We start from the raw sequence: 27500 nt of genomic DNA on the forward strand, positions 1-27500 counted from the left end.
TTCAAGACCCCTGGCTGTCTTCAAGACCCATGGCTGTCTTCAAGACGCCTGGCTGTCTTCAAGACCCATGGCTGTCTTCAACACCCCTGCCTGTCTTCAAGACGCCTGGCTGTCTTCAAGACCCATGGCAGTCTTCAACACCCCTGGCTGTCTTCAAGACACCTGGCTGTCTTCAACACCCCTGGCTGTCTTCAAGACCCCTGGCTGTCTTCAACACCCCTGGCTGTCTTCAACACCCATGGCTGTCTTCAAGACCCCTAGCTGTCTTCAAGACGCCTGGCAGTCTTCAAGACCCATGGCTGTCTTCAAGACCCATGGCTGTCTTCAACACCCATGGCTGTCTTCAAGACCCATGGCTGTCTTCAACACCCCTGGCTGTCTTCAAGACCCCTGGGTGTCTTCAAGACCCATGGCTGTCTTCAAGACGCCTGGCTGTCTTCAAGACCCATGGCTGTCTTCAACACCCCTGGCTGTCTTCAAGACCCATGGCTGTCTTCAAGACCCATGGCAGTCTTCAACACCCCTGGCTGTCTTCAAGACACCTGGCTGTCTTCAAGACCCCTGGCTGTCTTCAACACCCCTGGCTGTCTTCAACACCCCTGGCTGTCTTCAAGACCCATGGCTGTCTTCAAGACCCCTGGCTGTCTTCAAGACGCCTAGGAGTCTTCAAGACCCCTGGCTGTCTTCAAGACCCCTGACTGTCTTCAAGACCCCTGGCTGTCTTCAAGACCCCTGACTGTCTTCAAGACCCCTGACTGTCTTCAAGACGCCTGGCTGTCTTCAAGACCCCTGGCTGTCTTCAAGACCCATGGCTGTCTTCAAGACGCCTGGCTGTCTTCAAGACCCATGGCTGTCTTCAACACCACTGGCTGTCTTCAAGACGCCTGGCTGTCTTCAAGACCCCTGGCTGTCTTCAAGACGCCTGGCTGTCTTCAACACCCATGGTGTTGGTGTTCTGAAATACGCAAGCAGGACTGACGATACAAGGAATGCCTGTGTACAACATCGCAATTCACACAATCATTTAATTAACTACAGAAACTCAAGACTTATCGCCACAGAAGACAACACTCAATACAGAAGAATCCTGGAATCATCCTTTATCTCTATAACCAACAATTTCAACCAGAACAATGGCTTCTATAACATAGCTGAACCACTTACCAAGAAACTTCTTCATCGCTATCCCACATAAGAACATAGAACACTGGAGTTTACAAACACCTTAACTACTGGGAGCCACAACTTGTCCAATACCCCTGCCAAGTTACGCAAGACTCTATAACCCCACCCGGTAGATCATCAGATGCAGCATTCTTCACCTGACCTCAACATTCTGAACCTGACTATAAATACTCGCGTACCTTCCACCCCAGGTAGATCTGTGTATGACTTGAAAAAGCCCACTGTGTGGGCGAAACGTTGTCAATAAAGGATCACATTAAACTGCATATGTGTTTATGTTTCCAGGCTGTTACTGCTGGCCGCACGTAGTCCAACGAACGAACCACAGTTCGGCTGATCCGGTACTGACTCTAGGTATCTGTCCAGCTCCCTCTTGAAGACAACCAGGAGTCTACTGGTAATTCCCCTTATGGCTGGTGGGAGGCTGTTGAACAGTCTTGTGCTCCGGACACTTATGGTGTTTTCTCTTAGTGTACTAATGGCGCCCCTACTTTTCACTGGGGGTATGTTGCATCGCCTGCCAAGTATTTTGCTTTCGTAGGGAGTGATTGCTGTGTGCAGATTAGAGACCAGTCCCACTAGGATTTTTCCAGGTGTAGATTATGATATATCTCTCTCGCCTGCGCTCCAGTGAGTACAAGTCAAGTGCTTCCAGGCGCTCCCAGTAGTTAAGGTGTTTGATGGAACTTATACGTGCAGTAAAGGTTCTCTGTACATTCTCTAGCTCTGCAATTTCACCTGCCTTGAATGTTGATGTTAATGTACAGCAGTATTCCAGCCTAGAGAGAATAAGTGATTTAAAAAGGATCATCATTGGCTTAACATCTCTTGTCTTGATAAATTAGACACATGTGCAACTCTTGGGTATCTTTATTGAGGAAACGTTTCGCCACACAGTGGCTTCATCAGTCCATACAAAGGAGAATCTTGAAGAACAGGAGGAGAATGAGGTAATCAGTCCCTCAACCTTGAGTCGATGTGGTCAGTCCATCAATCTTGAATAGAATAAGGCATACGTGCTGAGAAGGCATATGTGCGAAAAAGGAGCTTATAAACCGTATGGCAGGAGAGGTGCAGCAGTCATAGGTGGTGTCATATTTGTTCAATATGGAAGTAGGTCTGATGAAGCCACTGTGTGGCGAAACGTTTCCTCAATAAAGATACCCAAGAGTTGCACATGTGTCTAATTTATCAACGAGTCGGTTCTCTGAACCATTCATCTACAAACCTCTTGTCTTGAATGTTCTCATTATCCATCCTATCAGTTTCCTCGCAGATGTGATAGTGGAATTGTTGTGGTCCTTGAAGGTGAGGTCTTCAGACATTACCACTCCCAGGTCCTTCACATTACTTTTCCGCTCTATTGTGTGATTGGAGTTTGTAGTATACTCAGTTCTAGTTATTATTTCCTCCAGTTTTCCATAACGGAGTAGTTGGAATTTGTCTTCATTGAACATCATATTGTTCTCTGTTGCCCATTGGAAAACTTGGTTTATATCTTCTTGGAGCTTTGCCGTGTCCTCACTGGATGACACTCTCATGCAGATCCTAGTATCGTCTGCAAAGGGCAACACGGTGGTATGATTTACATCTCTGTCTTTGTCTGTGTATGTCTGTGTGTGTGATTGGTTAGAAAGTTGAAGATCTATCTGCCTACTTTGCCAGTTATTCCTTCAGCATGCATTTTGTGTGCTGTTACACCATGATCAAACGCTTTTACAAAATCTGTGTATACTACACTCTGCAGTATGTGTGTGTACCACACAAGTGTTTATGTGTGTGTACCACACAAGTGATTATGTGTGTGTACCACACAAGTGATTATGTGTGTGTACCACACAAGTGTTTATGTGTGTGTACCACACAAGTGTTTATGTTGACCCAGGGTGTGGCTCAGGAACCTGCCTGTCTCACCATCCTCCCCCAGCATGTGATGACCCAGGGTGTGGTTCAGGAACCCGCTTGTCTCACCACCCAGGGTGTGGGTCAGGAACCTGCCTGTCTCACCATCCTCCCCCAGCATGTGTTGACCCAGGGTGTGGCTCAGGAACCTGCCTGTCTCACCATCCTCCCCCAGCATGTGTTGACCCAGGGTGTGGTTCAGGAACCTGCCTGTCTCACCACCCAGGGTGTGGCTCAGGAACCTGCCTTTCTCACCATCCACCCCCAGCATGTGTTGACCCAGGGTGTGGTTCAGGAACCTGCCTGTCTCACCACCCAGGGTGAGGCTCAGGAACCTGCCTGTCTCACCATCCTCCCCCAGCATGTGTTGACCCAGGGTGTGGCTCAGGAACCTGCCTGTCTCACCAACCTCCCCCAGCATGTGTTGACCCAGGGTGTGGTTCAGGAACCTGCCTGTCTCACCACCCAGGGTGTGGCTCAGGAACCTGCCTGTCTCACCATCCTCCCCCAGCATGTGTTGACCCAGGGTGTGGTTCAGGAACCTGCCTGTCTCACCATCCTCCCCCAGCATGTGTTACCCAGGGTGTGGCTCAGGAACCTGCCTGTCTCACCATCCTCCCCCCGCATGTGTTGACCCAGGGTGTGGCTCAGGAACCTGCCTGTCTCACCACCCAGGGTGTGGCTCACGAACCTGCCTCTCACCACCCAGGGTGTGGTTCAGGAACCTGCCTGTCTCACCACCCAGGGTGTGGCTCAGGAACCTGCCTGTCTCACCACCCAAGGTGTGGCTCAGGAACCTGCCTGTCTCACCACCCAGGGTGTGGCTCAGGAACCTGCCTGTCTCACCACCCAGGGTGTGGCTCAGGAACCTGCCTGTCTCACCACCCAAGGTGTGGCTCAGGAACCTGCCTGTCTCACCACCCAGGGTGTGGCTCAGGAACCTGCCTGTCTCACCACCCAGGGTGTGGCTCAGAAACCTGCCTGTCTCACCAACCTCCCCCAGCATGTGTTGACCCAGGGTGTGGCTCAGGAACCTGCCTGTCTCACCACCCAGGGTGTGGCTCAGGAACCTGCCTGTCTCACCACCCAGGGTGTGGCTCAGGAACCTGCCTGTCTCACCACCCAGGGTGTGGCTCAGGAACCTGCCTGTCTCACCACCCAGGGTGTGGCTCAGGAACCTGCCTGTCTCACCACCCAGGATGTGGCTCAGGAACCTGCCTGTCTCACCACCCAGGGTGTGGCTAAGGAACCTGCCTGTCTCACCACCCAGGGTGTGGCTCAGGAACATGCCTGTCTCACCACCCAGGGTGTGGCTCAGGAACCTGCCTGTCTCACCACCCAGGGTGTGGCTCAGGAACCTGCCTGTCTCACCACCCAGGGTGTGGCTCAGGAACCTGGCTGTCTCACCACCCAGGTGTGGCTCAGGAACCTGCCTGTCTCACCACCCAGGGTGTGGCTCAGGAACCTGCCTGTCTCACCACCCAGGGTGTGGCTCAGAAACCTGCCTGTCTCACCAACCTCCCCCAGCATGTGTTGACCCAGGATGTGGCTCAGGAACTGCTTGTCTCACCACCCAGGGTTTGGCTCAGGAACCTGCCTGTCTCACCACCCAGGGTGTGGCTCAGGAACCTGCCTGTCTCACCACCAAAGGTGTGGCTCAGGAACCTGCCTGTCTCACCACCCAGGGTGTGGCTCAGGAACCTGCCTGTCTCACCACCCAGGGTGTGGTTCAGGAACCTGCCTGTCTCACCACCCAGGGTGTGGCTCAGGAACCTGCCTGTCTCACCACCCAAGGTGTGGCTCAGGAACCTGCCTGTCTCACCACCCAGGGTGTAGCTCAGGAACCTGCCTGTCTCACCACCCAGGGTGTGGCTCAGGAACCTGCCTGTCTCACCACCTAGGGTGTGGCTCAGGAACCTGTGTGTCTCACCACCCAGGGTGTGGCTCAGGAACCTGTCTGTCTCACCACCCAGGGTGTGGCTCAGGAACCTGCCTGTCTCACCACCTAGGGTGTGGCTCAGGAACCTGCCTGTCTCACCACCCAGGGTGTGGCTCAGGAACCTGCCTGTCTCACCACCCAGGGTGTGGCTCATGAACCTGCCTGTCTCACCACCCAGGGTGTGGTTCAGGAACCTGCCTGTCTCACCACCCAGGGTGTGGTTCAGGAACCTGCCTGTCTCACCATCCTCCCCCAGCATGTGTTGACCCAGGGTGTGGCTCAGGAACCTGCCTGTCTCACCATCCTCCCCCAGCATGTGTTGACCCAGGGTGTGGTTCAGGAACCCGCTTGTCTCACCACCCAGGGTGTGGTTCAGGAACCTGCCTGTCTCACCATCCTCCCCCAGCATGTGTTGACCCAGGGTGTGGTTCAGGAACCTGCCTGTCTCACCACCTAGGGTGTGGTTCAGGAACCTGCCTGTCTCACCACCCAGGGTGTGGTTCAGGAACCTGCCTGTCTCACCACCCAGGGTGTGGCTCAGGAACCTGCCTGTCTCACCATCCTCCCCCAGCATGTGTCGACCCAGGGTGTGGTTCAGGAACCTGCCTGTCTCACCACCCAGGGTGTGGCTCAGGAACCTGCCTGTCTCACCATCCTCCCCCAGCATGTGTTGACCCAGGTTGTGGTTCAGGAACCTGCCTGTCTCACCACCCAGGGTGTGGTTCAGGAACCTGCCTGTCTCACCACCCAGGGTGTGGTTCAGGAACCTGCCTGTCTCACCACCCAGGGTGTGGTTCAGGAACCTGCCTGTCTCACCACCCAGGGTGTGGCTCAGGAACCTGCCTGTCTCACCACCCAGGGTGTGGCTCAGGAACCTGCCTGTCTCACCACCCAGGGTGTGGCTCAGGAACCTGCCTGTCTCACCACCCAGGGTGTGGCTCAGGAACCTGCCTGTCTCACCACCCAGGGTGTGGCTCAGGAACCTGCCTGTCTCACCACCCAAGGTGTGGCTCAGGAACCTGCCTGTCTCACCACCCAGGGTGTGGCTCAGGAACCTGCCTGTCTCACCACCCAGGGTGTGGCTCAGGAACCTGCCTGTCTCACCACCCAGGGTGTGGCTCAGGAACCTGCCTGTCTCACAACCCAAGGTGTGGCTCAGGGACCTGCCTGTCTCACCACCCAAGGTGTGGTTCAGGAACCTGCCTGTCTCACCACCCAGGGTGTGGCTCAGGAACCTGCCTGTCTCACCACCCAGGGTGTGGCTCAGGAACCTGCCTGTCTCACCACCCAGGGTGTGGTTCAGGAACCTGCCTGTCTCACCACCCAGGGTGTGGTTCAGGAACCTGCCTGTCTCACCATCCTCCCCCAGCATGTGTTGACCCAGGGTGTGGCTCAGGAACCTGCCTGTCTCACCATCCTCCCCCAGCATGTGTTGACCCAGGGTGTGGTTCAGGAACCCGCTTGTCTCACCACCCAGGGTGTGGTTCAGGAACCTGCCTGTCTCACCATCCTCCCCCAGCATGTGTTGACCCAGGGTGTGGTTCAGGAACCTGCCTGTCTCACCACCTAGGGTGTGGTTCAGGAACCTGCCTGTCTCACCACCCAGGGTGTGGTTCAGGAACCTGCCTGTCTCACCACCCAGGGTGTGGTTCAGGAACCTGCCTGTCTCACCATCCTCCCCCAGCATGTGTTGACCCAGGGTGTGGTTCAGGAACCTGCCTGTCTCACCACCCAGGGTGTGGCTCAGGAACCTGCCTGTCTCTCCATCCTCCCCCAGCATGTGTTGACCCAGGGTGTGGTTCAGGAACCTGCCTGTCTCACCACCCAGGGTGTGGTTCAGGAACCTGCCTGTCTCACCACCCAGGCTGTGGCTCAGGAACCTGCCTGTCTCACCACCCAGGGTGTGGCTCAGGAACCTGCCTGTCTCACCACCCAAGGTGTGGCTCAGGAACCTGCCTATCTCACCACCCAGGGTGTGGCTCAGGAAAATGCCTGTCTCACCACCCAGGGTGTGGCTCAGGAACCTGCCTGTCTCACCACCCAGGGTGTGGCTCAGGAACCTGCCTGTCTCACCACCCAAGGTGTGGCTCAGGAACCTGCCTGTCTCACCACCCAAGGTGTGGTTCAGGAACCTGCCTGTCTCACCACCCAGGGTGTGGCTCAGGAACCTGCCTGTCTCACCACCCAGGGTGTGGCTCAGGAACCTGCCTGTCTCACCACCCAGGGTGTGGCTCAGGAACCTGCCTGTCTCACCACCCAGGGTGTGGCTCAGGAACCTGCCTGTCTCACCACCCAGGGTGTGGCTCAGGAACCTGCCTGTCTCACCACCCAGGGTGTGGCTCAGGAACCTGCCTGTCTCACCACCCAGGGTGTGGCTCAGGGACCTGCCTGTCTCACCACCCAAGGTGTGGCTCAGGAACCTGCCTGTCTCACCACCCAGGGTGTGGCTCAGGAACCTGCCTGTCTCACCACCCAGGGTGTGGCTCAGGAACCTGCCTGTCTCACCACCCAGGGTGTGGCTCAGGAACCTGCCTGTCTCACCACCCAGGGTGTGGCTCAGGAACCTGCCTGTCTCACCACCCAGGGTGTGGCTCAGGAACCTGCCTGCCTCACCACCCAGGGTGTGGCTCAGGAACCTGCCTGTCTCACCACCCAGGGTGTGGCTCAGGGACCTGCCTGTCTCACCACCCAAGGTGTGGCTCAGGAACCTGCCTGTCTCACCACCCAGGGTGTGGCTCAGGAACCTGCCTGTCTCACCACCCAGGGTGTGGCTCAGGAACCTGCCTGTCTCACCACCCAGGGTGTGGCTCAGGAACCTGCCTGTCTCACCACCCAGGGTGTGGCTCAGGAACCTGCCTGTCTCACCACCCAGGGTGTGGCTCAGGAACCTGCCTGTCTCACCACCCAGGGTGTGGCTCAGGAACCTGCCTGTCTCACCACCCAGGGTGTGGCTCAGGAACCTGCCTGTCTCACCACCCAGGGTGTGGCTCAGGAACCTGCCTGTCTCACCACCCAGGGTGTGGCTCAGGAACCTGCCTGTCTCACCACCCAGGGTGTGGCTCAGGAACCTGCCTGTCTCACCACCCAGGGTGTGGCTCAGGAACCTGCCTGTCTCACCACCCAGGGTGTGGCTCAGGAACCTGCCTGTCTCACCACCCAGGGTGTGGCTCAGGAACCTGCCTGTCTCACCACCCAGGGTGTGGCTCAGGAACCTGCCTGTCACACCACCCAGGGTGTGGCTCAGGAACCTGCCTGTCTCACCACCCAGGGTGTGGCTCAGGAACCTGCCTGTCTCACCACCCAGGGTGTGACTCAGGAACCTGCCTGTCTCACCACCCAGGGTGTGGCTCAGGAACCTGCCTGTCTCACCACCCAGGGTGTGGCTCAGGAACCTGCCTGTCTCACCACCCAGGGTGTGGCTCAGGAACCTGCATGTCTCACCACCCAAGGTGTGGCTCAGGAACCTGCCTGTCTCACCACCCAAGGTGTGGCTCAGGAACCTGCCTGTCTCACCACCCAGGGTGTGGCTCAGGAACCTGCCTGTCTCACCACCCAGGGTGTGGCTCAGGAACCTGCCTGTCACACCACCCAAGGTGTGGCTCAGGAACCTGCCTGTCTCACCACCCAGGGTGTGGCTCAGGAACCTGCCTGTCTCACCACCCAGGGTGTGGCTCAGGAACCTGCCTGTCTCACCACCCAGGGTGTGGCTCAGGAACCTGCCTGTCTCACCACCCAGGGTGTGGCTCAGGAACCTGCCTGTCTCACCACCCAGGGTGTGGCTCAGGAACCTGCCTGTCTCACCACCCAAGGTGTGGCTCAGGAACCTGCCTGTCTCACCACCCAAGGTGTGGCTCAGGAACCTGCCTGTCTCACCACCCAGGGTGTGGCTCAGGAACCTGCCTGTCTCACCACCCAAGGTGTGGCTCAGGAACCTGCCTGTCTCACCACCCAGGGTGTGGCTCAGGAACCTGCCTGTCTCACCACCCAAGGTGTGGCTCAGGAACCTGCCTGTCTCACCACCCAAGGTGTGGCTCAGGAACCTGCCTGTCTCACCACCCAGGGTGTGGCTCAGGAACCTGCCTGTCTCACCACCCAAGGTGTGGCTCAGGAACCTGCCTGTCTCACCACCCAGGGTGTGGCTAAGGAACCTGCCTGTCTCACCACCCAAGGTGTGGCTCAGGAACCTGCCTGTCTCACCACCCAAGGTGTGGCTCAGGAACCTGCCTGTCTCACCACCCAGGGTGTGGCTCAGGAACCTGCCTGTCTCACCACCCAGGGTGTGGCTCAGGAACCTGCCTGTCTCACCACCCAGGGTGTGGCTCAGGAACCTGCCTGTCTCACCACCCAGGGTGTGGCTCAGGAACCTGCCTGTCTCACCACCCAGGGTGTGGCTCAGGAACCTGCCTGTCTCACCACCCAGGGTGTGGCTCAGGAACCTGCCTGTCTCACCACCCAGGGTGTGGCTCAGGAACCTGCCTGTCTCACCACCCAGGGTGTGGCTCAGGAACCTGCCTGTCTCACCACCCAGGGTGTGGCTCAGGAACCTGCCTGTCTCACCACCCAGGGTGTGGCTCAGGAACCTGCCTGTCTCACCACCCAGGGTGTGGCTCAGGAACCTGCCTGTCTCACCACCCAGGGTGTGGCTCAGGAACCTGCCTGTCTCACCACCCAGGGTGTGGCTCAGGAACCTGCCTGTCTCACCACCCAAGGTGTGGCTCAGGAACCTGCCTGTCTCACCACCCAAGGTGTGGCTCAGGAACCTGCCTGTCTCACCACCCAAGGTGTGGCTCAGGAACCTGCCTGTCTCACCACCCAAGGTGTGGCTCAGGAACCTGCCTGTCTCACCACCCAAGGTGTGGCTCAGGAACCTGCCTGTCTCACCACCCAAGGTGTGGCTCAGGAACCTGCCTGTCTCACCACCCAGGGTGTGGCTCAGGAACCTGCCTGTCTCACCACCCAAGGTGTGGCTCAGGAACCTGCCTGTCTCACCACCCAAGGTGTGGCTCAGGAACCTGCCTGTCTCACCACCCAGGGTGTGGCTCAGGAACCTGCCTGTCTCACCACCCAAGGTGTGGCTCAGGAACCTGCCTGTCTCACCACCCAGGGTGTGGCTCAGGAACCTGCCTGTCTCACCACCCAAGGTGTGGCTCAGGAACCTGCCTGTCTCACCACCTGCCTGTCTCCCACCCAGGGTGTGGCTCAGGAACCTGCCTGTCTCACCACCCAAGGTGTGGCTCAGGAACCTGCCTGTCTCACCACCCAGGGTGTGGCTAAGGAACCTGCCTGTCTCACCACCCAAGGTGTGGCTCAGGAACCTGCCTGTCTCACCACCCAAGGTGTGGCTCAGGAACCTGCCTGTCTCACCACCCAGGGTGTGGCTCAGGAACCTGCCTGTCTCACCACCCAGGGTGTGGCTCAGGAACCTGCCTGTCTCACCACCCAGGGTGTGGCTCAGGAACCTGCCTGTCTCACCACCCAGGGTGTGGCTCAGGAACCTGCCTGTCTCACCACCCAGGGTGTGGCTCAGGAACCTGCCTGTCTCACCACCCAGGGTGTGGCTCAGGAACCTGCCTGTCTCACCACCCAGGGTGTGGCTCAGGAACCTGCCTGTCTCACCACCCAGTGTGTGGCTCAGGAACCTGCCTGTCTCACCACCCAGGGTGTGGCTCAGGAACCTGCCTGTCTCACCACCCAGGGTGTGGCTCAGGAACCTGCCTGTCTCACCACCCAAGGTGTGGCTCAGGAACCTGCCTGTCTCACCACCCAAGGTGTGGCTCAGGAACCTGCCTGTCTCACCACCCAAGGTGTGGCTCAGGAACCTGCCTGTCTCACCACCCAAGGTGTGGCTCAGGAACCTGCCTGTCTCACCACCCAAGGTGTGGCTCAGGAACCTGCCTGTCTCACCACCCAGGGTGTGGCTCAGGAACCTGCCCCAGCATGTGATGATATATATGATATATATTCTGCTATATTTTTTTCTCTCTTTTCTGTACAGGAGAGAAACAGTCACCCCCCCCACCCCCAAAGTGGGCGAAACGTCTCTTAATTAAATGTGGTAAATGTCGCATTGGCGTGTTGATGGTGGTGTCAGACCTGCTGCTGTAACAGACACACTACTGTTGTTCTGCTTTCATCTAAGAACAACAGAAAAAGTGTGAACATTAACCTTAACGGAAAACAACAACAACAACAACAACAACAACAACAACAACAACAACAACAACAACAACAACAACAACAACAACAACAACAGAGGTTTTAAAGCAATTGAATAAAATATAGAGTTAATGTACCTGTTGTACCTGTTGTACCTGTTGTGCTTGTTGTACCTGTTGTACCTGTTGTACCTGTTGTACCTGTTGTACCTGTTGTACCTGTTGTACCTGTTGTACCTGGTGTGCTTGTTGTACCTGTTGTACTTGTTGTACCTGTTGTACCTGTTGTACCTGTTGTACCTGTTGTACCTGTTGTGCCTGTTGTACCTGTTGTGCTTGTTGTACCTGTTGTACTTGTTGTACCTGTTGTACCTGTTGTACCTGTTGTACCTGTTGTGCCTGTTGTACCTGTTGTGCTTGTTGTACCTGTTGTACTTGTTGTACCTGTTGTACCTGTTGTACCTGTTGTACCTGTTGTACCTGTTGTACCTGTTGTACCTGTTGTACCTGTTGTACCTGTTGTGCCTGTTGTACCTGTTGTGCTTGTTGTACCTGTTGTGCTTGTTGTACCTGTTGTGCTTGTTGTACCTGTTGTGCTTGTTGTACCTGTTGTACCTGTTGTACCTGTTGTGCTTGTTGTACCTGTTGTACCTGTTGTACCTGTTGTACCTGTTGTGCCTGTTGTACCTGTTGTGCCTGTTGTACCTGTTGTGCTTGTTGTACCTGTTGTGCTTGTTGTACCTGTTGTACCTGTTGTACCTGTTGTGCTTGTTGTACCTGTTGTACCTGTTGTACCTGTTGTACCTGTTGTACCTGTTGTGCCTGTTGTACCTGTTGTGCTTGTTGTACCTGTTGTGCTTGTTGTACCTGTTGTACCTGTTGTGCCTGTTGTACCTGTTGTACCTGTTGTACCTGTTGTACCTGTTGTACCTGTTGTGCCTGTTGTACCTGTTGTGCTTGTTGTACCTGTTGTGCTTGTTGTACCTGTTGTACCTGTTGTGCCTGTTGTACCTGTTGTGCCTGTTGTACCTGTTGTGCTTGTTGTACCTGTTGTGCTTGTTGTACCTGTTGTGCTTGTTGTACCTGTTGTGCTTGTTGTACCTGTTGTACCTGTTGTACCTGTTGTGCTTGTTGTACCTGTTGTACCTGTTGTACCTGTTGTACCTGTTGTGCCTGTTGTACCTGTTGTGCCTGTTGTACCTGTTGTGCTTGTTGTACCTATTGTGCTTGTTGTACCTGTTGTGCCTGTTGTACCTGTTGTGCTTGTTGTACCTGTTGTGCCTGTTGTACCTGTTGTACCTGTTGTGCCTGTTGTACCTGTTGTGCTTGTTGTACCTATTGTGCTTGTTGTACCTGTTGTGCCTGTTGTACCTGTTGTGCTTGTTGTACCTGTTGTGCCTGTTGTACCTGTTGTACCTGTTGTGCCTGTTTTACCTGTTGTGCTTGTTGTACCTATTGTGCTTGTTGTACCTGTTGTGCCTGTTGTACCTGTTGTGCTTGTTGTACCTGGTGTGCCTGTTGTACCTGTTGTACCTGTTGTGCCTGTTGTACCTGTTGTGCTTGTTGTACCTGTTGTGCTTGTTGTACCTGGTGTGCCTGTTGTACCTGTTGTACCTGTTGTGCCTGTTGTACCTGTTGTGCTTGTTGTACCTGTTGTGCCTGTTGTACCTGTTGTGCCTGTTGTACCTGTTGTGCTTGTTGTACCTGTTGTGCTTGTTGTACCTGTTGTACCTGTTGTGCCTGTTGTACCTGTTGTGCTTGTTGTACCTGTTGTACCTGTTGTACCTGTTGTGCCTGTTGTACCTGTTGTGCTTGTTGTACCTGTTGTGCCTGTTGTACCTGTTGTGCTTGTTGTACCTATTGTGCCTGTTGTACCTGTTGTGCCTGCTGTACCTGTTGTGCCTGTTGTGCCTGTTGTGCCTGTTGTGCCTGTTGTACCTGTTGTGCGTGTTGTACCTGTTGTGCCTGTTTTACCTGTTGTACCTGTTGTGCCTGTTGTACCTGTTGTGCCTGTTGTACCTGTTGTGCCTGTTGTACCTGTTGTGCGTGTTGTACCTGTTGTGCCTGTTTTACCTGTTGTACCTGTTGTGCCTGCTGTACCTGTTGTGCCTGTTGTACCTGTTGTGCCTGTTGTACCTGTTGTGCCTGTTGTACCTGTTGTGCCTGTTGTGCCTGTTGTACCTGTTGTGCCTGCTGTACCTGTTGTGCCTGTTGTACCTGTTGTGCTTGTTGTACCTGTTGTGCCTGTTGTGCCTGTTGTACCTGTTGTACCTGTTGTGCCTGTTGTACCTGTTGTGCCTGCTGTACCTGTTGTGCCTGTTGTACCTGTTGTGCTTGTTGTACCTGTTGTGCCTGTTGTACCTGTTGTGCTTGTTGTACCTGTTGTGCCTGTTGTACCTGTTGTGCTTGTTGTACCTGTTGTGCCTGTTGTACCTGTTGTGCTTGTTGTACCTGTTGTGCCTGTTGTACCTGTTGTGCTTGTTGTACCTGTTGTGCCTGTTGTACCTGTTGTGCGTGTTGTACCTGTTGTGCCTGTTTTACCTGTTTTACCTGTTTTACCTGTTGTGCCTGTTGTACCTGTTGTGCCTGTTGTACCTGTTGTGCCTATTGTACCTGTTGTATAAGTTGTGCCTGTTGTACCTGTTGTGCCTGTTGTACCTGTTTACCTGTTGTGCCTGTTTTACCTGTTGTGCCTGTTGTACCTGTTGTGCCTGTTGTATCTGTTGTGCCTGTTGTACTCTGCGTACCTGTAGTGCTTGTTGTGCTTGCTGTACCTGTTGTGCCTACTGTACCTGTGGTGACTACTGTACCTGTGGTGCCTACTGTACCTGTGGTGACTACTGTACCTGTGGTGCCTACTGTACCTGTTGTGCCTACTGTACCTGTGGTGACTACTGTACCTGTGGTGACTATCCGTAACGGTGCTATCAGACCGGTACTCATCAACAGTATCCCCATTGATAGCTGTTGTTCATGTGTTACAGGAGACCATCGCCCCTGCACCCAGTTCCCAGACCAGTCCTACCTGCCGACAGCCTGATTGACAAGCCAGGCTGTCACACTCCCGACAGCCGCAATAACAGACCACTAGCGAGCAACAGTAACAACGGGAAACAAGACTTACCGAGACGTTGTCTCTGTTGATGATCTCCAGCGGAGCACGGATGGAAGGCTTGCCCAGGTACCAGTCCTGTTGTGGGTCATAGTCAGCCAGGGTAGTCACCAGCTGCGGCACGTTTACGTAGTTATCGTCGTCGAAATGACACCACCACCTGTGCCAGGAGAGAGTGCCAGGTGAAGACTTGTGTGAAAGTGCCAGGTGAAGACTGGTGTGTGAGAGTGCCAGGTGAAAACTGGTGTGTGAGAGTGGCACTCAGGGTTAGCATCAGTGGCGTAGAGGAAAGAAGTTGGCACTATGATCTGTACAGTGGTATTGGGGGGGGGGGAAAGACACAGGTGACACTCAGGGAAACAAGGAGGTAGTTACCACCTAGCAACAACAAGGGGGTAGTTACCATCTAGCAATAACAAGGGGGTAGTTACCATCTAGCAACAACAAGGGGGTAGTTACCATCTAGCAACAACAAGGGGGTAGTTACCATCTAGCAACAACAAGGGGGTAGTTACCATCTAGCAATAACAAGGAGGTAGTTACCACCTAGCAACAACAAGGGGGTAGTTACCACATAGCAACAACAAGGGGGTAGTTACCATCTAGCAACAACAAGGGGGTAGTTACCATCTAGCAACAACAAGGGGGTAGTTACCATCTAGCAACAACAAGGGGGTAGTTACCATCTAGCAATAACAAGGAGGTAGTTACCACCTAGCAACAACAAGGGGGTAGTTACCACATAGCAACAACAAGGGGGTAGTTAACACACAGCAACAACAAGGGGGTAGTTACCACCTAGCAACAACAAGGGGGTAGTTAACACACAGCAACAACAAGGGGGTAGTTAACACACAGCAACAACAAGGGGGTGGTTAACACACAGCAACAACAAGGGGGTAGTTAACACACAGCAACCACAAGGGGGTAGTTAACACACAGCAACAACAAGGGGGTAGTTAACACACAGCAACAACAAGGGGGTAGTTAACACATAGCAACAACAAGGGGGTAGTTAACACACAGCAACAACAAGGGGGTAGTTTCCACATAGCAACAACAAGGAGGTAGTTACCACCTAGCAACAACAAGGAGGTAGTTACCACATAGCAACAACAAGGGGGTAGTTAACACACAGCAACAACAAGGGGGTAGTTTCCACATAGCAACAACAAGGAGGTAGTTACCACCTAGCAACAACAAGGGGGTAGTTAACACACAGCAACAAGGGGGTTGTTACCACCTAGCAACAACAAGGGGGTAGTTACCATATAGCAACAACAAGGAGGTAGTTACCACATAGCAACAACAAGGAGGTAGTTACCACATAGCAACAACAAGGAGGTAGTTACCACCTAGCAACAACAAGGAGGTAGTTACCACCTAGCAACAACAAGGAGGTAGTTACCATCTAGTAACAACAAGGAGGTAGTTACCACAGAGCAACAACAAGGGGGTAGCTACCACATAGCAACAACAAGGAGGTAGTTACCATCTAGCAACAACAAGGAGGTAGTTACCACATAGCAACAACAAGGGGGTAGCTACCACATAGCAACAACAAGGGGGTAGCTACCACATAGCAACAACAAGGAGGTAGTTACCATCTAGCAACAACAAGGGGGTAGTTACCATCTAGCAACAACAAGGGGGTAGTTACCACCTAGCAACAACAAGGGGGTAGTTACCACATAGCAACAACAAGGAGGTAGTTACCACATAGCAACAACAAGGAGGTAGTTACCACCTAGCAACAACAAGGGGGTAGCTACCACATAGCAACAACAAGGAGGTAGTTACCATCTAGCAACAACAAGGAGGTAGTTACCACATAGCAACAACAAGGGGGTAGCTACCACATAGCAACAACAAGGAGGTAGTTACCATCTAGCAACAACAAGGAGGTAGTTACCACATAGCAACAACAAGGGGGTAGCTACCACATAGCAACAACAAGGAGGTAGTTACCATCTAGTAACAACAAGGAGGTAGTTACCATCTAGTAACAACAAGGAGGTAGTTACCACATAGCAACAACAAGGAGGTAGTTACCACATAGCAACAACAAGGAGGTAGTTACCACCTAGCAACAACAAGGAGGTAGTTACCACATAGCAACAACAAGGAGGTAGTTACCACAGAGCAACAACAAGGAGGTAGTTACCATCTAGTAACAACAAGGATGTAGTTACCACATAGCAACAACAAGGAGGTAGTTACCACAGAGCAACAACAAGGAGGTAGTTACCACATAGCAACAACAAGGAGGTAGTTACCACCTAGCAACAACAAGGAGGTAGTTACCATCTAGCAACAACAAGGAGGTAGTTACCACATAGCAACAACAAGGGGGTAGTTAACACACAGCAACAACAAGGAGGTAGTTACCATCTAGCAACAACAAGGAGGTAGTTACCACATAGCAACAACAAGGAGGTAGTTACCACCTAGCAACAACAAGGAGGTAGTTACCATCTAGCAACAACAAGGAGGTAGTTACCACATAGCAACAACAAGGAGGTAGTTACCACCTAGCAACAACAAGGAGGTAGTTACCACATAGCAACAACAAGGAGGTAGTTACCACCTAGCAACAACAAGGGGGTAGTTAACACACAGCAACAACAAGGGGGTAGTTACCACCTAGCAACAACAAGGGGGTAGTTACCATATAGCAACAACAAGGAGGTAGTTACCACATAGCAACAACAAGGAGGTAGTTACCATCTAGCAACAACAAGGGGGTAGTTACCATCTAGCAACAACAAGGGGGTAGTTACCACCTAGCAACAACAAGGGGGTAGTTACCACATAGCAACAACAAGGAGGTAGTTACCACATAGCAACAACAAGGAGGTAGTTACCACCTAGCAACAACAAGGAGGTAGTTATCACCTAGCAACAACAAGGAGGTAGTTACCACATAGCAACAACAAGGGGGTAGTTACCACCTAGCAACAACAAGGGGGTAGTTACCATATAGCAACAACAAGGAGGTAGTTACCACATAGCAACAACAAGGAGGTAGTTACCATCTAGCAACAACAAGGGGGTAGTTACCATCTAGCAACAACAAGGGGGTAGTTACCACATAGCAACAACAAGGGGGTAGTTACCACATAGCAACAACAAGGAGGTAGTTACCACATAGCAACAACAAGGAGGTAGTTATCACCTAGCAACAACAAGGAGGTAGTTACCACATAGCAACAACAAGGGGGTAGTTAACACACAGCAACAACAAGGGGGTAGTTTCCACATAGCAACAACAAGGAGGTAGTTACCACCTAGCAACAACAAGGGGGTAGTTAACACACAGCAACAACAAGGGGGTAGTTACCACCTAGCAACAACAAGGGGGTAGTTACCATATAGCAACAACAAGGAGGTAGTTACCACATAGCAACAACAAGGAGGTAGTTACCACATAGCAACAACAAGGAGGTAGTTACCACCTAGCAACAACAAGGAGGTAGTTACCACCTAGCAACAACAAGGGGGTAGTTACCACATAGCAACAACAAGGAGGTAGTTACCACATAGCAACAACAAGGAGGTAGTTACCACCTAGCAACAACAAGGGGGTAGTTACCATCTAGCAACAACAAGGGGGTAGTTACCACCTAGCAACAACAAGGGGATAGTTACCATCTACCAACAACAAAGAGGTAGTTACCACATAGCAACAACAAGGGGGTAGTTACCACATAGCAACAACAAGGAGGTAGTTTCCACATAGCAACAACAAGGAGGTAGTTACCACCTAGCAACAACAAGGGGGTAGTTAACACACAGCAACAACAAGGGGGTAGTTACCACCTAGCAACAACAAGGGGGTAGTTACCACATAGCAACAACAAGGAGGTAGTTACCACCTAGCAACAACAAGGAGGTAGTTACCACATAGCAACAACAAGGAGGTAGTTACCACATAGCAACAACAAGGGGGTAGTTACCACATAGCAACAACAAGGAGGTAGTTACCACATAGCAACAACAAGGAGGTAGTTACCATCTACCAACAACAAAGAGGTAGTTACCACATAGCAACAACAAGGGGGTAGTTACCACATAGCAACAACAAGGAGGTAGTTATCACATAGCAACAACAAGGAGGTAGTTACCATCTACCAACAACAAAGAGGTAGTTACCACATAGCAACAACAAGGAGGTAGTTACCACATAGCAACAACAAGGAGGTAGTTACCATCTACCAACAACAAAGAGGTAGTTACCACATAGCAACAACAAGGGGGTAGTTACCACATAGCAACAACAAGGAGGTAGTTACCACATAGCAACAACAAGGAGGTAGTTACCATCTACCAACAACAAGGAGGTAGTTACCATCTAGCAACAACAAGGAGGTAGTTACCACAGAGCAACAACAAGGAGGTAGTTACCATCTAGCAACAACAAGGACGTAGTTACCACATAGCAACAAGGGGGTAGCTACCACATAGCAACAACAAGGAGGTAGTTACCACATAGCAACAACAAGGGGGTAGTTAACACACAGCAACAACAAGAGGGTAGTTACCACATAGCAACAACAAGGGGGTAGTTAACACACAGCAACAACAAGGGGGTAGTTAACACACAGCAACAACAAGGAGGTAGTTAACACACAGCAACAACAAGGAGGTAGTTACCATCTAGCAACAACAAGGAGGTAGTTAACACACAGCAACAACAAGGAGGTAGTTACCACATAGCAACAACAAGGAGGTAGTGTAATAATGTTGGTAGAATTACAGACAATATGCAAAGTAAAAGGACACAAGTGCAACTAATGTGACATTTTATTGTGGCAACGTTTCGCTCTCCAGGAGCTTTGTCAAGGCGATACAAACAGTATATGGACACAGAGGGTATATAAAGGCTTCAGGGACGCCCAATTAGTGATCAAAGAAACTAATTTCCGCAGATGCAAGTGCCTTGAATCAGCACTGATCGCTGTTTCGAATACAATTAAACAAAACAACGGCAGCTTCACCATCTCTGAAGTCTTAGCAAGAATCCTCCTGAAAACAGTAAACCCTGCCATCACATAGTCTCTCCTGTTATACTACACAAAGCACAGAGAGTGAACACTGAAACAAGCTGCCTCATTCCAGTTTATATTTGTCCAACCTATTTTTATGTTACCCAAGTAATAGCTTTTATATCCTTTTACTCATGTACGAATTAATTGCTCTACCATATTGTATTACTTTTGTCACTACAACTACTACTACTACTACTACTACCACTAGTGAACATCGAAATGGTACCTCACTAGTATTCACCTCACTCTGAGCCTTTATATACCCTCTGTGTCCATGTATTGTTTGTAATGGCTTGATAAAGCTCCTGGAGAGCGAAACGTTGCCACAATAAAATGTCACATTAGTTGCACTTGTGTCCTTTTACTTTACATACAACAAGGAGGTAGTTACCACCTAGCAACAATAAGGGGGTAGTTACCACCTAGCAACAACAAGGGGGTAGTTAACACCTAGCAACAACAAGGGGGTAGTTACCACCTAGCAACAACAAGGGGGTAGTTACCACATAGCAACAACAAGGGGGTAGTTACCACCTAGCAACAACAAGGGGGTAGTTACCACATAGCAACAACAAGGGGGTAGTTACCACCTAGCAACAACAAGGAGGTAGTTAACACCTAGCAACAACAAGGGGGTAGTTACCACCTAGCAACAACAAGGAGGTAGTTAACACCTAGCAACAACAAGGGGGTAGTTACCACATAGCAACAACAAGGGGGTAGTTACCACATAGCAACAAGGGGGTAGTTACCACATAGCAACAACAAGGGGGTAGTTACCACATAGCAACAACAAGGGGGTAGTTACCACCTAGCAACAACAAGGAGGTAGTTGCCACCTAGCAACAACAAGGGGGTAGTTACCACATAGCAACAACAAGGAGGTAGTTACCACCTAGCAACAACAAGGAGGTAGTTACCACCTAGCAACAACAAGGGGGTAGTTACCACATAGCAACAACAAGGGGGTAGTTACCACATAGCAACAACAAGGAGGTAGTTACCACCTAGCAACAACAAGGAGGTAGTTACCACTTAGCAACAACATGGGGGTAGTTACCACATAGCAACAACAAGGGGGTAGTTACCACATAGCAACAAGGGGGTAGTTACCACATAGCAACAAGGGGGTAGTTACCACATAGCAACAACAAGGGGGTAGTTACCACATAGCAACAACAAGGGGGTAGTTACCACCTAGCAACAAGAAGGAGGTAGTTACCACCTAGCAACAACAAGGGGGTAGTTACCACATAACAACAACAAGGAGGTAGTTACCACCTAGCAACAACAAGGAGGTAGTTACCACCTAGCAACAACAAGGGGGTAGTTACCACATAGCAACAACAAGGAGGTAGTTACCACCTAGCAACAACAAGGGAGTAGTTACCAAATAGCAACAACAAGGGGGTAGTTACCACATAGCAACAACAAGGAGGTAGTTACCACCTAGCAACAACAAGGGGGTAGTTACCACCTAGCAACAACAAGGAGGTAGTTACCACCTAGCAACAACAAGGGGGCAACACACAGGTAAACATTCTGATTTCATTTGCTTTTAAGACCTGCCTAGCATGGGCCAGTTGGCCTACTGCAGTGCTCCTACAGCCTTATATTCTACAACACACTCCTGGAAGCAACTTGCAGCTCCTTCCAGTGAGCCAGACACTGGAAGGAAGCTGGCAAGGCGCCGACCAGAATCACGAGAATTAAGCTCCAACTGCACTTCTAAAACTTCTTACTCTGAAAACCTCTTTACAGACGTTCCACTGAGGAAGACTGCAACTTTAGCTTCCTGAGACTCGTGGCTGAGGAAGACTCATCATTCTGCTCTGCAAGATGTTCCTGAATAAGATTTATTACCCTATGTTTAAAAGATGCTCACAGGCAAGACACACATCTCATTCTACATTCTACACTTATTCTCATTCTACACCAGCAAAACCTGTGTGAGTGTTGGTATTGTAGTCAACACACCAGGAAACACCAGCAACACGTGTGTGAGTGCTGGTGTTGTAGTTACATACCATGGAACACCAGGGAACACCAACAGCTGTTCACCTACACAGGATGTTGGTAATTTCCTTTAAACTTCTTTTTTTCTCCGACCCGCCCTTCAAGACCAGGTGTGGTGACGACTGTGTGAGTGAGGCTGTGGTGAGTGATGTGCAACAAGGTGGTGCAACAAGGTGGTGCAACAAGGGAGCAGGGGCACAGAGAAAGGAGAGAAGAGGTAGTCGAGCAGAGAGAAGGGAGAGCAGGAACAGCAGCCAAACTCCACAATAACAGAGAAATGGAGCATGGTGGCCATTGTTCAGAGACTGCCCCAGGTGCACCCTGGGGGTGCACACACACACACTCACACTCACACAGACTCCAGCAATGGCTGCTGATGAACCAGAACTCAGGAGCCAGAACACAACCCTCGTTAACTGCTGAATACAAACAGATAAGTACACATGCACACACCACTCACAGGTGATCTGCTTACCAGGAAAATATACAAAGAGGTTAATTGTTGACAATAAACTTCTTGGACTTCCTGGTACAGTGACACCACTGTGTGTCTCCAGCAGTTACAGTGTCTTCTACACTGTACCTCTCTCTCTCTCTCTCTCTCTCTCTGGGATCTCTTACTCATTCCTGCAACATTGCAAGCTCCTGATGATGTGTTGATTGCAACGTGAAAGGCCTAGAGCTATCATTCAACTCCCCCAGTGGCATGTGTTGTTATCTAAGTTATGAGAAAAAACAAGAGAGGGAGTAGGAGAGCGCCTCGGGGTACCCAGTCTTACACTGCTAAGGCTGTATTTTACACTCTTTATAATTATGTTCTGTTGTTTAGAGAATTGTAGATGCATGTGCTGACTTTTATTGCTATGTCTAGTGATCTTATTTTTTTTTTTTTTGCCCGTAGGCCTATTGCCGTAGCGCATTCCTTGTTATTTTCTTAAGAAGTTAGAAATGTAGATAATAAGAATAAACGGGTTAAAAACAAAGAAGTTGAAGAAAGGAAGACTTACGAAGGTAGGAAGAGGCAGAGAAGAAAAAATCTTAACCAGTGATTTATCAAAAGAAACGAATACAGGGAGAAGGAAGAGAGTGGAGAGAGGTTGAGGAAGACTTACCTCTTGTTGCTCTGCAGGAACGCATCGAACTCACTGGCCATCTTACAGCAGAGTGCCCGTCTGTTGTGTGACGCTGAGCAGTTGGTGTTGACCAAGTGACCTCCTGACGGGGGAGCAGAGACACGGGATGAGAGACCACTCTGTGTTGATGGTGCTGGTGATGGTGCTAGTAGTGGTGGCGATGGTGCTGGTACTGGTGGTGGTGATGGTGGTGGTAGTGATGGTGCTAGTGGTGCTGGTGATGGTGCTAGTAGTGGTGGTGGTGTTAGTGGTGGTAGTGATGGTGCTGGTGGTGATGGTGCTGGTGGTGATTGTGCTAGTGGTGGTTGTGGTGATGGTGCTTGTGATGGTGATGGTGCTGGTGATGGTGATGGTGCTAGTGGTGTTGGTGATGGTGCTAGTAGTGGTGGTGGTGTTAGTGGTGGTAGTGATGGTGCTGGTGGTGATGGTGCTGGTGGTGATGGTGCTAGTGGTGGTGGTGGTGGTGATGGTGCTTGTGATGGTGATGGTGATGGTGGTGATGGTGCTGGTGATGGTGATGGTGCTGGTGATGGTGCTAGTGGTGGTGGTGGTGCTAGTGGTGGTGGTGATGGTGCTGGTGATGGTGCTAGTGCTGGTGATGGTGCTAGTGCTGGTGATGGTGCTAGCAGTGGTGGCGATGGTGCTGGTACTGGTGGTGGTGATCGTGCTGGTACTGGTGGTGGTGATAGTGGTGGTAGTGATGGTGCTAGTGGTGGTAGTGATGGTGCTGGTAGTAGTGATGGCGCTAGTGGTGGTGGTGGTGGTGCTAGTGGTGGTGGTGATGGTGCTAGTGGTGGTGGTGATGGTACTAGAGGTGGTGATAGTGCTAGTGGTAGTGGTGATGGTCCTAGTAGTGGTGATGATGGTCCTAGTGGTAGTGGTGATCGTCCTAATGGTGGTGGTGATGGTAATAGTACTAGTGGTGATGGTCCTAATGGTAGTGGTGATCGTGTTAGTGGTGGTGATGGTCCTAATGGTAGTGGTGATGGTGCTAGTGGTCGTGGTGATGGAGCTAGTAGTGGAGGTGATAGTTTTGGTAGTGGTGGTGGTGATGATGGTGGCGGTGATGGTGCTAGTGGTGGTGGTCATTAGGCAGTAGCAGTGGTGGTGATGATGGCTTAGATAAAGAAATAACGAGGAGAGGCGCCTTGCGCCAATTAGTGTTGGTGTTAGAGGAGTGTTGGTGGTGATGACCACCAGTACCCAGCCTACCCTGGGTCCCGCTGCCACCCACCACCCAGAGAATACCCACGCCCCAGAGAACACCCAAACCCTGCACACCCACCACCCACAGAACACCCAAACCCTGTACACCCACGCCACAGAGAACACCCACACCCTGCACACCCACCACCCAGAGAACACCCACACCCTGCATACCCACCACCCAGAGAACACCCACACCCTGCACACCCACCATCCCATCACACACACTGATGGAAGATGTGCTCTGGTAACGTGAAGGAGTGTTGATAGTGATGGTGGTGATGGAGTGAAGACGGCAGGTTCGTTAATGCTGTGTTTGTGTGGGTGTACTCACCTATTTGCAATTGCAAGGGTCGAGTCACAGGTCCTGGCCCCGCCTCTTCGCTGGTCGCTACTAGGTCTACTCTCTCCCTGCTCTAAGAGCCTTATCATACCTCTTCTTAAAGCTATGTATGGATCCTGCCTCCACTACATCACTCTCCAGATTGTTCCACTTCCTGACAACTCTATGGCTGAAGAAATACTTACTAACATCCCTATGACTCATTTGTGTGAGTGTGTGTGTGTGTGTGTGTGTGTGTGTGTGTGTGTGTGTGTGTGTGTGTGTGTGTGTGTGTGTGTGTGTGTGTGTGTGTGTGTGTGTGTGTGTATGTGTGTGTGTGTGTGTGTGTGTGTGTACTCACCTAATTGTGGTTGCAGGGGTCGAGACTCAGCTCCTGGCCCTGCCTCTTCACTGATTGCTACTGGGTCCTCTCTCTCCCTGCCCCATGAGCTTTATCATACCTCGCCTTAAAACTATGTATGGTTCCCGCCTCCACTACGTCACTTTCTAGGCTATTCCACGGCCTCACTACTCTATGACTGAAGAAATACTTCCTAACATCCCTTTGATTCATCTGAGTCTTCAACTTCCAACTGTGACCTCTTGTGTCTGTGTCCCTTCTCTGGAACATCCCGTCTTTGTCCACCTTGTCTATTCCGCGCAGTATTTTATATGTAGTTATCATGTCTCCCCTGACCCTCCTGTCCTCCAGTGTCGTCAGGCCGATTTCCCTCAACCTTTCTTCGTAGGACAATCCCCGTAGCTCTGGGACTAGTCTCGTTGCAAACCTTTGCACTTTCTCTAATTTCTTGACGTGCTTGACTAGGTGTGGATTCCAAACTGGTGCTGCATACTCCAGTATGGGCCTGACGTAAATGGTATACAGAGTCTTGAACGACTCCTTACTGAGGTATCGGAACGCTATCCGTACGTTTGCCAGGCGCCCGTATGCTGCAGCAGTTTTCTGATTGATGTGCGCCTCAGGAGATATGCTCGGTGTTATACTCACCCCCAGATCTTTTTCCTTGAGTGAGGTTTGCAGTCTTTGGCCATCTAAACTATATTGTGTCTGCGGTCTTCTTTGCCCTTCCCCAATCTTGATGACTTTGCACTTGGCAGGGTTAAACTCAAGGAGCCAGTTGCTGGACCAGGCTTGTAGCCTGTCCAGGTCACTTTGTAGTCCTGCCTGATCCTCATCCGATTTGATTCTTCTCATTAACTTCACATCATCTGCAAACAAGGACACTTCTGAGTCTATCCCTTCCGTTATGTCGCTCACATATACCAAGAACAGCACAGGTCCTAGGACTGACCCCTGTGGAACCCTGCTTGTCACAGGCGCCCACTCTGACACCTCGTCACGTACCATGACTCGTTGTTGCCTCCCTGTCAGGTATTCTCTGATCCATAGTAGTGCCTTTCCTGTTATGTGTGCCTGATCCTCTAGCTTTTGCAGTAACCTCTTGTGAGGAACTGTGTCGAAGGCCTTCTTGCAGTCCAAAAAAATGCAGTCGATCCACCCCTCTCTCTCTTGTCTTACTTCTGTCACCTTGTCATAAAACTCTAGTAGGTTTGTGATAGGATTTTCCTTCCCTGAAACCGTGCTGGTTGTCAATTATACACTTAGTTTCTTTCCAGGTGCTCCACCACTCTCCTCCTGATGATCTTCTCCATGACCTTGCATACTATACACGTTAGTGATACAGGTCTGTAGTTTAGTGCCTCATGTCTGTCTTCCTTTTTAAAAATTGGGACTACATTTGCCATCTTCCATACCTCAGGGAGTTGCCCAGTTTCAAGTGATGTGTTGAAGATATTTGTTAATGGCACACACAATATCTCTGCTCCCTCTTTAAGGACCCATGGAGAGATGTTGTCTGGTCCCACCGCCTTTGAGGTGTCAAGTTCACATAACAGCTTCTTCACCTCCTCCTTGGTTATATGTACCTCATCCAGCACTTGCTGGTGTACCCCCCCTGTTCTGATTTCCTGGAGTCCTACTGGTTTCCACTGTAAATACTTCTTTAGCTCCTGACATATCCCTCGATCGCTTTTTGTGAATTCCCCATCACCCTTCCTCAGTCTGATTACCTGGTCCTTGACTGTTGTTTTCCTCCTGATGTGGCTGTACAACAGCTTCGGTTCAGTCTTGACTTTCGATGCTATGTCATTTTCATATTGTCGCTGAGCCTCCCTTCTTATCTGTGCATATTCGTTTCTGGCTCTTCGGCTAATCTCTTCATTTTCCTGAGTTCTCTGTCTTCTGTACCTTTTCCATTTTCTAGTACACCTAGTTTTTGCCTCCCTACACCTTTGGGTGAACCAAGGACTTGTTCTGTTCTTCCCATTATTTCTGTTTCCCTTGAGAACAAACCTCTCCTCTGCCTCCTTGCATTTTGTTGCCACATAGTCCATCATTTCTTGTACTGGTTTTCCTGTCAGTTCCCTCTCCCACTGAATGTTTTGAAGGAAGTTCCTCATGCCTGAGTAGTTCCCCCTTTTGTAGTTTGGTTTTTCCCACCCTATTCCTGCTACTCTCTCCACTTGGAGCTCAACTATGTAGTCGAAGCACAGAACCACATGATGACTAGCTTCCAGGGGCCATTCATACATGATATCCTCAATGTCCGAACTACTCAAGGTGAATACAAGGTCCAGTCTTGCTGGGTCATCCTCTCCTCTCTCTCTGGTAGTGTCTCTAACATGTTGATGCATGAGGTTTTCCAGTACCACATCCATCATCTTGGCTCTCCATGTTTCAGGACCCCCATGGGGCTCCAGGTTTTCCCAGTCAATCTCCTTGTGATTGAAATCACCCTTAACTAGTAACTTTGCTCCCCCCATGTGTGCTCTCCTGGCCACCTCGGCTAGTATGTCGACCATTGCTCTGTTGCTCTCATCGTATTCTACTCTTGGCCTCCTACAGTTCTGTGGTGAGTTGTACATTACTGCAATTATCATCTTATGTCCCTCAGACTGGATTGTTCCTACTAAGTAGTCCCTTTCGCCCGTGACATCCATTCCTTCCATTTTCTCAAAATCCCACTGGTTTTTAATGAGCAGTGCAACTCCTCCTCCCCCTCTCCTCCCTCTGTCTTTCCTGAGGATTTGATATCCGGATGGAAAGATTGAATCTGTTATTATTCTGGCGAGTTTTGTTTCTGTGAGTGCTATTATGTCTGGGGATGTCTCCTTGATTCTTTCGTGCCACTCCTCATACTTATTTGTTATTCCATCTGCATTTGTATACCACACCTTCAACTTCTTCTCTAAGACTGTGGTCTGGGAGGTGTATTGGGGTTGGGGAAGTGGGAGACCTGATAAGGAACTATGGGTGGTTGCTGTGGGGGTGGAGTTTGTAATGCAGTGGGTGGGGGCAATGGATGCGGCAAGGATGTTTTGGTTAAAAGTGCTTGGTTACACTGGGGTTGACCTGGTTGGGAGGCTTCTATAGAAAGTTGTGAGGGAGGCTGTATTTGATC

At 51.1% G+C, this 27500-nt stretch overlaps 1 protein-coding gene across 1 annotated transcript in view; it reads right to left on the reverse strand.

The window, feature by feature from the left end:
- The window catches only part of fng (Fringe glycosyltransferase), a 191838-nt gene that overhangs the window by 48095 nt on the left and 116243 nt on the right, over window positions 1-27500 (reverse strand). The window contains exons 3-4 of the mRNA XM_070082971.1: window positions 22470-22572; window positions 14306-14453 (exon numbers count right to left, since the gene is read on the reverse strand). Of these exons, the coding sequence (XP_069939072.1) occupies window positions 14306-14453; window positions 22470-22572 (251 nt within the window). The remainder of the gene's footprint in view (window positions 1-14305; window positions 14454-22469; window positions 22573-27500) is intronic.

This window comes from Cherax quadricarinatus, chromosome 8 (assembly GCF_038502225.1).
Source record: "Cherax quadricarinatus isolate ZL_2023a chromosome 8, ASM3850222v1, whole genome shotgun sequence".
Lineage (NCBI taxonomy): Eukaryota > Metazoa > Arthropoda > Malacostraca > Decapoda > Parastacidae > Cherax > Cherax quadricarinatus.